Genomic DNA, 10603 nt, shown 5'->3' with positions numbered 1-10603 from the left:
GAGTTTGGCATGAGAAGCCTTACCTAGAGAGATCTTGGGTGAGTGATAAAACCAACTGACTGATTATTCATTCTTATTCCTTTCTTACTTTCTCTCTTTTTCTATTGATTAATCAGTGTATTATAAATTAAATTTCTCTATAAAACCCAGTTGGCTTGGGCATATTCATAAATTGGGAAGATATTCCCTGGCGACCATCTTATATTTATATAAAACCAAGACACACTAGAAAACATATTTTAAGAGGTCATAATTGTTATATATTTCCCTTGCTCCCAAAACATTTTAATTATCACACAAGTCACTTGTTAAAATGATTGATAACTCTATAACTCAACACTAAGTAAGAGAGTTGGCAAGTCATTTGCTAAAGTGAGTGATAATTTGATCAGTCAGAATCTTGTGAATTCTTTTGATAAGATTTCACACCCTCAGAAACTCAATCAGTCAGAAACTCGTATATGATAAGAGTTAACACCTTCAGAACTATGTGTAATTGGAATCTGTTACCCTAAAAAAACTATGATCCCCAGCAAAACTATGATTCCCAGAACTCCACTCACTTCCTGCCATTACATGCTGAGGTAGACAGGATATAAATTGGGTGGAGGTCCATCTCTCTTCCTCTTTTCCTTATGGTGGCAGCTTTGATGGAGCAAGGATTTTCGAGCAGGTAGAAAACTTAGACACATGGTTCTATTTTGTCATGTAATAAACTTCATGAAATAATACTTGAAGTATTGGCCATTAATTTAACTCTTACAGGTGAGAAGTTGATCCCACAGATACTGCCTCCTGGGCAGTAATAGATAATTTGTAAACTGTGATTGGCCCCTGTGAAGAGGGGAAGGGACAAGGAGTCACCATCAAAGCAAGCCCCAAACTCCTTTGGTGGGAGTTGTCTTGGAGAAGATAGTCTGAAGAGATTGTATTCTCGAGATAGTCTTGGATAGTCTTAAAGGGAGTTTTGCTGGCTTGGAGCTCAGCTTCTACTTGGACTCTGACTCTTGGACTGCTTCCTTGGGTGAGTGAAATGCTGATCACTTTCCTACCTTCTGGAGAGACTAGCTTCCATCTTGGAGGAGGCCATGTGGTTACTCACTATCAGCCTTGCTGGTTGAGAGCTAATCAATAACTTCTCCATCCCCCTCACATTTCTCTTCTTTATTGTTTCCTCATCATTTGTAAATAAATTTTTCTGATCCAAGATATAATAAATACTGATGACCACACTTTCATATAATCATTGTCAAACCATTAATTTTATCCTTTACAATAGCACAGTGAGAGCCTGAGATGGAGAACTGAACAAATATCTCCAGCCCAGATGGGTCCCAGATGCATAGGCTACCAAGGTTTGTGGGCTGTCCAGCTTCCAGGTCAGGCTCTGGGTACTCCTCATGCCTTTTCCTGATCTGCACATGTTCCACAGGCCAGGTTTAACAGTGGGTCCTTTAGAGTCTGGAGCCTGGGCAGGCAGGGCAGAGAGTTTCTGAAATCTCTTAGTAGGCAGAGTTATGGGGCTCCGTGAAGGGACATTACTAGGAGCCTGAGGGTGAAAACAGTTTCTGAGGGAATGTTCCCCTTCCTGGAGAAGGCCCCTGTTTTTCACATCTTTATAAAGAGGAAGACAATAGAATGTGTAGATTGGTGGCTTTCTCACTGTTTTTTTTTTAATTTTAATATTATTTTATTTGGTCGTTTTCATACATTATTCACTGGAAACAAAGTCTCTCACTGTTCATGAAGATGACGTCCTAGAAGGTCCAAGACTTAGGCATTGTAAAGATGAAAATGAATATTGAATAATTAAGGAATTTTTAACATATTTTATTTGGTCATTTCCAAACATTATTCCCATTTCCTTCCTGACATTGTCATTTCCCTTTTTCTTCCCCTGGTGAGTGTCTCTGGTCATGGACTCATGAGCACTGGCAGGGGTTCAAGGGATCCCCTCATACAAACAAGATTCTATTCCTTGAGAGCAAACTGGGGCACAGCCAGGGCATGGCAGGGAGCTTCCTCTCAGCTCCTCTCCACCAGCCAAATCCTCAGCCTTGAAGGCTCAACTGAATCACTCCTCTGGTGTCTTGGTCATCCCAAAGGAGGCTGGGACATGGAGGGAAGTACTGGTGATGGGTGAGAAGACCTGAGTTCTAGCATTAGTCTTTGTGACCTTGGGCAAGTCACTGCTGAACTGGGTAAAATAGAGACACACAGAGAGAAAGAAGGACACACAGAGAGACAGAAGGAAAGAGCCCGAAAAAGAGACAGAGACAGAAATTGAGAGGGGATGTTTGAAAGGCAGGGAGACAGACAGAGAGAAAGAGGACAGAGACTGGCAGAGACAGAGGGAGAAAGAACAGCTGACTTGGCCCTAGCAGCACCCTGGCCTTGCTCAGGAGCCTGGGGACAAGCGAGAAGCTGCTGCAGGCCTGACAAGTAGGTTTTTGTCCCACTTCCTCACTGAATGTATCCCTGTGTAAAACGAAAGCTACTACCACTGCCATAATATGACTGGCAGAAATAATCGGCTTCATCCTCAGCCTGGACGCTGCTGATGGACAGGAATCGGTTAGTCCCAGATCCGGAGCCAGAGAAGCGCTCAGGGATCCCGTCGCCCCTGCTGGTACCTCCACTGCTGGTGACATACAGGAGGTACCGAGGGGGCTTTCCTGGGCTCTGCTGGTGCCAATAAACATCATTACCACTGTTCCCACTGCTCAGGGTGCAGGAGAGTCTGGCCGAGCTCCCCAGGGCTGCAGACACAGAGGGAGGCTGAGTCACCACAGCCTGGGAGAGGGAACCTGCAAACAGAGAGACTCATTAATGACCCTGTACAAGGAGGAAGCCAGAAGGTGCTTTGAGATCCTCCTGAGAGGCAAGAACAGGGAGGGAGGAGGAGGCCAAAGGGGAGGTCTGGGATGGTCCTGACCTGAGCAGAAGGTGAGCAGTGAGAGACAGACAAGAGGCCAGGCCATGGCGACAGGACCCGAGAGCTCAGCTTCAGAGAGCTCCCAGCTGAGTCTGGCCTCTCTCAGCTCCCTCTTATTCTCTCCTGGTTACCCTGTGATGGTGGCTGATGGGCAGGCGGGGATTGATGCAAATCTGGGCCTGCTCCAGCCTCCTCTAGACCCCACCTGCATCCTCTCTCGGGGTCCCAGGGGGGCAGCCTTTCATGCAGGGGGGGTGTTTGGGGTCACTTGGCCCAGCCCAGCTGAGACGTCACCCAGGAGTGATCACAGGGCTCAGAGCAGCCACAGTAACAGCCAGCTGGGCTCTTTCCCTCCTTAGGCCCTCACTGCTTGTCCAGAACCAGCCCCACAGCGTCCCCTGCTGGCTACAAGACCCACATCCAGGTCACAAGGAGGCAGAGCTCAGGGCCTCCAGGCAGAGGAAGGTTCCTGCTGCCTCTTCTGTTCATCCCACCCAAAGGTGGATCCTTCCTTGAGTCCCAGCCTGAGGCACCCAGAGCAGCCACTGTCCTCAGCCCCTTCCCTGGCCTGGCCTTCTTCCCTCACCACACTCTGCTAGCAGGCACTGATCCAGGCCCAGTTCCAGGGATGGAAATTGTGGCCTCTCACTGGGGAAAGGTTCTTCCTGGCCATAGAGCCTTCCCAGAGCCCAAGCCCTACCAGCTGTCCCATCCCAGCCTGCTGGGGCTCCTGGACCTACAGGAAACTCTGCTCTCTGCACCAGGCCAGCCTGTCCTGTCTGCCATCCTCATGGAGCTCCCCAGGCCCAGCTGGGCTCAGCTTCCAGGCCTTCTGGGCTTCCCCCTCATACCCGCAGGGTCAGTGTAATAGAAATCACAAGGACTGATTCAGTTTCAAAACCAGATTCTGGAAAGCTGCCCCACCTTGGAGTGACTCTGCAGGTCTGTCTGTGAGGCCTTCTGGCAGGAGCTGGAGAGGTCTGGGGGAGGCTGTCCAGAATACCCTGTGATCGCGTGTCTCGAATGCAGGACTGAAACTGAAAGAGGCCAGTCAGAGACTCTGAGGAGGAGAGGAAAAGCCTGGCCAGAGACAGGAAGCTGGTCTCTTCCAGGGCTGGAGCTGGTGTTCACTCCTAGGCCTGACCTTCCCTCACAGGGGGATCTGGGCCTGCTGCCCAGAGGGAGCATCGGCACCTAGCAGGGAAGGGAAGACCGGGGATCTCTGTCTCTTGTCTGTATCTCTGTCTGTCTCTGTGTCTGTCTCTGTCTGTCTGTCTCTGTCTATCTCTGTCTCTGTGCCTCTCTCTCTGTCTCTTTGTATCTGTCTCTGTGTCTCTATCTCTCTCTCTTTAACTAATACATAACTATGAATTAATATCCAATCTCCAGGAACTTTAATCATTGCACCTCTGAGAAGTCACAGGTTCTCAGACATTCAGTCAATCAATGAACCAATGAAATGTTTCTTTGTTCTCTGCTAAGTGCCAGGCACTGTGCTTGGCCTCAGCAAGGCCAGGATGAGAGTCCAGACCTCCCTGCCTTCCAGAGGCCACCATGGAGATTCTACTATAGGGAGAAACCACTGAACTTTATCCTTCAAAATCTTATGCCCCCTTTTGTGCAATTCAAAAAGAATGTTTTTAGTATATTCCTGACGTACTTCTGCGTCTGTTGAAGTCAAAAGTAGATAACCTACATATTTGATTAATTTGCTATTTTTAAATATTAATATTATCTGTGTCTTGGATCAAAATTTGCGCAACTAAACGGGCTTTCCACATAACCCTGTGGCAGTTGACTCCATGTATCCTGAGAGCCCTTCCAGTTGAAAGCAAAGATATGCCTGGAGTTCTCATGTATAGGAATGGAAAAAAAAATCTGAGCAAAATTCAACTACTGTAAAGTATGTAGCTGTGCTAGGAATAGAAGAAATAATAGTATTTATGTTGGAAACTATTGATTATCTCTTTATAACATGATGGTTCACAGCCCTCAAATCCTGTACAAATCTATAGAGGTGCTTGCCATCTGCCCCCCCCTTTTTTTTTAATGGGCAGGATGGGCATGTTATATTCCTATTTACACGGGATTATTCCCTGATCAATTAATGAGTTTAATACTGGGGGAATACCCTCAATTGCCTCTTTTGAGAGGGGATATTGAAGAATGGAAGGAGGTGGGCTAGATTTAGTTTTAATCTGCACAGGAACAGCTGATTTAAGTAAGTCTACATCAGAAGAAGATGTGGCCCAAAGAGACTCTGGTATATCTGTATGTATTACAAAGATAGAAATCTCTTTTGCTTCCTGGCTCTCTGAGAGAAGTACAGGGAGTAATTTTACCAATTCCTCAGGTATTTCCAATGATAAGGAGCTGTCTGGAATGCAAATTATTGTAGCTTGTAGTTTGCATAGTAAATCCCTCATGTTTGTGGAGGATACAGGCATTAAAAGAAAAGAATGGTCAACAGTCAACAGGTCAACACACATACCATGCAAGGAGAAAGTTTTTGGACCTTTAAAGGTTTTCCTGATACAGCTACTACATTTAGAGAGCCAATAGGGTCCCATTTTGCATCTGGTTTGCTTACCAAAACTGACCTAGATGCCCCAGTGTCCAAAAGACAATCATAGTATGTATTTCCCACCTTTAAAGTGACATGAGGTTCCTTACTCTACAGGGGGTGGAGGGGCATGTATAGGGATTACTGGCATTAAAATATCAGGGTTTGGAAAATCAATGGTTTCACTCTTTGATTCCAAGGTCCTCCCCCCTCCCCCCACACCTTCATAAATGTGCTAGGGCAGTTTTCTGGAATCCCCACTCTGATGGGGATTTTCACCTGGAGTATAGAGTGGATGAAGACAATGTAGAGACTCAGGTTCTGCTCAAGGCATTTTTCCTGCGTTTGCCTCACCTTGAAGACCATGTCGATGGTGCTGCGATCTGGTTGGAAGCCACATTGTGATTCTGGCAGGTTCTGCTCTACATTGTCTCTACATTGTCTTCATATACCTGACAAAGGCATTTGACACAGTGAACAGGGACGCATTGTGGGTGATCCTCAGCAAGCTCGGTTGCCCAGCAAAATTTGTCAAACTGATCCAGCTCTTTCATATCGACATGACAGGGGAAGTCCTATCTGGTGGAGAGACTTTGGATCCCTTCAACATCTCCAATGGCATGAAACAAGGCTGTGTCCTTGCTCCAGTACTATTCAACCTATTTTTCACCCAAGTATTATGACATGCTGTGATGGATCTAGACCTGGGCGTCTACATCAAATACCGACTGGATGGCTCACTATTTGACCTTCGCTGCCTGACTGCAAAAACAAAGACAACAGAGAGACTCATCCTGGAAGCTCTCTTTGCAAATGACTGTGCTCTCATGGCCCACCAAGAAAATCATCTCCAAACCATTGTGGACAGGTTTTCCACCGCAACAAAACTGTTTGGCCTGAAGATCAGCCTCAACAAAACAGAGGTGCTGTACCAACCTGCACCAGGGAGGCCAATGAACCAGCCATGCATTACAATCGACAGCACGCAGCTTTCTAATGTCAACACTTTCAAGTACCTGGGTAGCACCATCGCCAACGACGGGTCCCTAGACCACGAGATTAATGCCAGGATCCAAAAGGCCAGCCAGGCACTTGGGCGACTGTGCTGCAAAGTCCTCCAACACAGCGGTGTAAACACTGTGACGAAGCTCAAAGTGTATAACGCAGTGGTCCTCAGCTCGCTCCTGTACGGTTGTGAGACATGGACACTGTACTGGAAGCACATGAAACAGCTGGAGCAATTCCACCAACGCTCCCTCCGGTCAATCATGAGGATCTGATGGCAGGACCAAATCACCAATCAGGAAGTCCTCGACAGAGCCAACTCCACCAGCATCAAAGTCCTGGTCCTCAAAGCCCAGCTACGATGGTCTGGACACGTCATCTGCATGGACCCACAGCAAATACCAAGACAGGTATTCTATGGTGAACTGTCAGCTGGACTCAGGAAACAAGGTTGACCAAATAAAAGATACAAGGATCAGCTAAAGTCCAACTTGAAGTGGGCTGGCATTACACCAAAGCAACTAGAACTCGCTGCCTCTGTCAGAAGCAGCTGGCGAACCCACATTAGCCAGGCCGCCACCACCTTTGAAGATGAGCGACGTCGACGTCTTGCCTCTGAGCGTGAACTCCGACACCAGGCCACAACCGCACCTCCTGTAACAACTAGCGTCCCATGCCCCATGTGCCACAAACTCTGTGCCTCAGCCTTTGGACTCCAAAGCCACATGAGGGTACACCGTAGATAAAAGTGCACAAAGACAATAGTCATTCTCAATCACTGAGAGACTACTATATATATATGTATATATATATATATATATATATATATATATATAGTGGATGAGCTCTATTTTTTATATATTGTTGTTGGGCATTGTGTTGGGTATTATCATTTTCCTCATTTGGAGCACTGTCATTATTTTGATTGCCATTATGATTCCTATAGTTATTATAGTTATTTCTATCAGTTCTTTTTTAAAAATTTTAAATATTATTTTATTTGGTCATTTCCAAATATTATTCACTGGAAACAAAGATCATTTTCTTTTCCTCCCCGCCCCCCCCCCCCCCACCTTTCCCTCTCCATAGCCGACGCACGATTCCACTGGTTATCACATGTGTTCTTGACTCGAACTCATTTCCTGTTCTTGGTATTTGCATTAGAGTGTTCATTTAGAGTCTCTCCTCAGTCATATCCCCTCAACCCCTGTAGTCAAGCAGTAGCTTTTCATCAGTATTTTTACTCCCACAGTTTATCCTCTGCTTGTGGATAGTGTTTTTTAGCCCTGCAGATTGTTCAGGGACATTGCATTGCCACTAATGGAGAAGTCCATCACCTTCGATTATACCACAGTGTGTCAGTCTCTGTGTACAATGTTTTCCTGGTTCTGCTCCTTTCGCTCTGCATCACTTTCTGGAGATTGTTCCAGTATCCATGGAATTCCTCTACTTTATTATTCCTTTCCAACATATACCACAATTTGTTCAGCCATTCCTCAATTGATGGGCATCCCCTCATTTTCCAATTTTTGGCCACCACAAAGAGTGCAGCTATGAATATTCTCGTACAAGTCTTTTTCCTTATTATCTCTTTGGGGTACAAACCCAGCAGTACTATAGCTGGATCAAAGGGCAGAGAGTCTTTTATCACCCTTTGGGCATAGTTCCAAATTGCCCTCCAGAATGGCTGGATCAATTCACAACTCTACCAGCAATGAATTAGTGTCCCTACTTTGCCGCATCCCCTCCAGCATTCATTAGTTTCCATAGCTGTCATGTTAGCCAATCTGCTAGGTGTGAGGTGATACCTCAGAGTTGTTTTGATTTGCATCTCTCTGATTATAAGAGATGTAGAGCACTTTTTCATATGCTTATTAATAGTTTTGATTTCTTTGGCTGAGAACTGCCTGTTCATGTCCCTTGCCCATTTATCAATTGGAGAATGGCTTGATTTTTTGTACAATTGATTTAGTTCTTTGTAATTTGAGTAATTAAACCTTTGTCAGAGGTTTTTATGAAGATTGTTTCCCAATTTGTTGCTACCCTTCTGATTTTGGTTACATTGGTTTTGTTTGTACAAAAACTTTTAAATTTGATGTATTCCAGATTATTTATTTTGCATTTTGTGACTCTTTCTAAGTCTTGCTTGGTTTTGAAGTCTTTCTCTTCCAAAGGTCTGACATGTATACTATTCTTTGTTCACCTAATTTTCTTATAGTTTCCTTCTTTATGTTCAAGTCATTCACCCATTCTGAATTTATCTTGGTGTAGGGTGTGAGGTGTTGATCTAAACATAATCTTTCCCACACTGTCCTCCAATTTTCCCAGCAGTTTTTATGAAATAGTGGATTTTTGTCCCAAATGCTGGGATCTTTGGGTTTATCATATACTGTCTTGCTGAGGTTGCTTGCCCCCAGTCTATTCCACTGATCCTCCTTTCTGTCTCTTAGCCAGTACCAAATTGTTTTGATGACCACTGCTTTATAATATAGTCTGAGATCTGGGACTGCAAGGCCCCCATCCTTTGTATTTTTTTCCCATTATTTCCCTGGATGTCCTTGATTTTTTGTTCTTCCAAATGAACTTTGTTATGGTTTTTTCTAAATCAGTAAAAAAAATTTTTTGGAAGTTCCATGGGTATGGCAGTAAATAGATAGATGAGTTTGGGTAGGATGGTCATTTTTATTATATTGGCTCGTCCTACCCATGAGCAGTTAATGTTCTTCCAATTGTTCAAGTCTAGTTTTAGTTGTATGGAAAGTGTTTTGTAGTTGTGTGTATATAGTTCCTGTGTTTGTCTTGGGAGATAGATTCCTAAGTATTTTATTTTGTCTAAGGTAATTTTGAATGGGATTTCTCTTTCTAGTTCTTGCTGCTGAGCTGTGTTGGAATTATACAGAAATGCTGATGACTGATGTGGTTTTATTTTGTATCCTGCAACTTTGCTAAAGTTGTTGATTATTTCGACTAGCTTTTTGGTTGAATCTCTAGGATTCTTTAAGTTGGCCATCATGTCATCTGCAAAGAGCAATAATTTTCCGCACATATTTATATATATAATTTGATATAAATGTAGTCCTTATAGAAGAGAGTTTGAATAAAAGAAAAAGATAACATTTTTCTCCTTTTCCCTTTCCTTCATATTTACCTTTTCATGTTTCTCTTGCTCTTTGTGTTTGGATGTTGAAGTTTCCACAGAGCTCTGGTCTTTTCTTTACAAACACTTGGAAATCTTGTATTTTGTTGAATGCCCATACTTTCCCCTGGAAGTATATAGTCAGTTTTGATGGATAGCTGATTCTTGGTTGAAGACCCAGCTCTCTTGCTTTTCTGAATATCATGTTCTATGCCTTACGGTCGTTCAGGGAGGAAATTGCTAGGTCCCGTGTGACCCTGATTGGTGTTCCTTTATATCTAAATTGTCTTTTTCTGGCTTCTTGTAAGATTTTTTTCTTTTGCTTGGAAGCTTTGGAATTTGGCAATTACAGTCCTGGGAGTTGTCTTTTGGGGATTTAGTGCAGAGGGTGTTCTGTGAACTCTTTCAATGCACATTTTTGTCCCCTTGTTCTAGAATCTCTGGGAAGGTTTCTTTGATGATATGTATTATGATATCAAGATATAAGATTATAATTTATTTCTGGCTTTTCTGGTAGACCAAATGATTCTCAGATTGTCTCTCCTTTCTCTGTTTTACAGGTCTGTCACCTTGTCAGTGAGATATTTTATGTTATCTTCTAATTCTTTAGTCTTTTGACGTTGCTTTATTTATTCTTGCTCTTTTGCAAGATCATTGTCTTCCAGTTGCCTGATTCTGACCTTTAAAGACTGGTTTTCCTTTTCAGTTTGGTCTGACCTGTTTTTTGAGGCTTCGAGCTATTTCTGCATTTGCATATTTTGGTGTCTCAGATTGCTGAGTTCCTTTTGCTTTGTTTCCCATTTTTCCTGCCAGAAGGCTTCCATCTTTTTGATAATTTACGATTTAAGTTCTTCAAGAGTTTGTGGAGAATTTCCATTGGAAGGTTTTGGAGCATTTGTTTGTGTTTTCTCTTCTATCTCCTCTGTATTTTGTATTTTTGCTCCATAAAATGTGTCCAAAGTCA

The 10603-nt window shown here is 43.8% G+C and overlaps 1 gene segment (V, D, J or C); it reads right to left on the bottom strand.

Moving 5' to 3' along the window:
- Nucleotides 1–2463: 2463 nt before the first annotated feature.
- Nucleotides 2464–2981, bottom strand: LOC107652015 (immunoglobulin lambda variable 4-69-like). The segment is given in 2 exon segments: nucleotides 2464–2807; nucleotides 2936–2981. Coding segments are annotated over 2 exon segments (390 nt in total).
- Between the last annotated feature and the right edge of the window lie 7622 nt (nucleotides 2982–10603).

This window comes from Monodelphis domestica, chromosome 3, assembly GCF_027887165.1.
Source record: "Monodelphis domestica isolate mMonDom1 chromosome 3, mMonDom1.pri, whole genome shotgun sequence".
NCBI classification, from domain to species: Eukaryota; Metazoa; Chordata; class Mammalia; order Didelphimorphia; family Didelphidae; genus Monodelphis; species Monodelphis domestica.
This window is presented reverse-complemented; position numbering and strand designations above follow the sequence as displayed.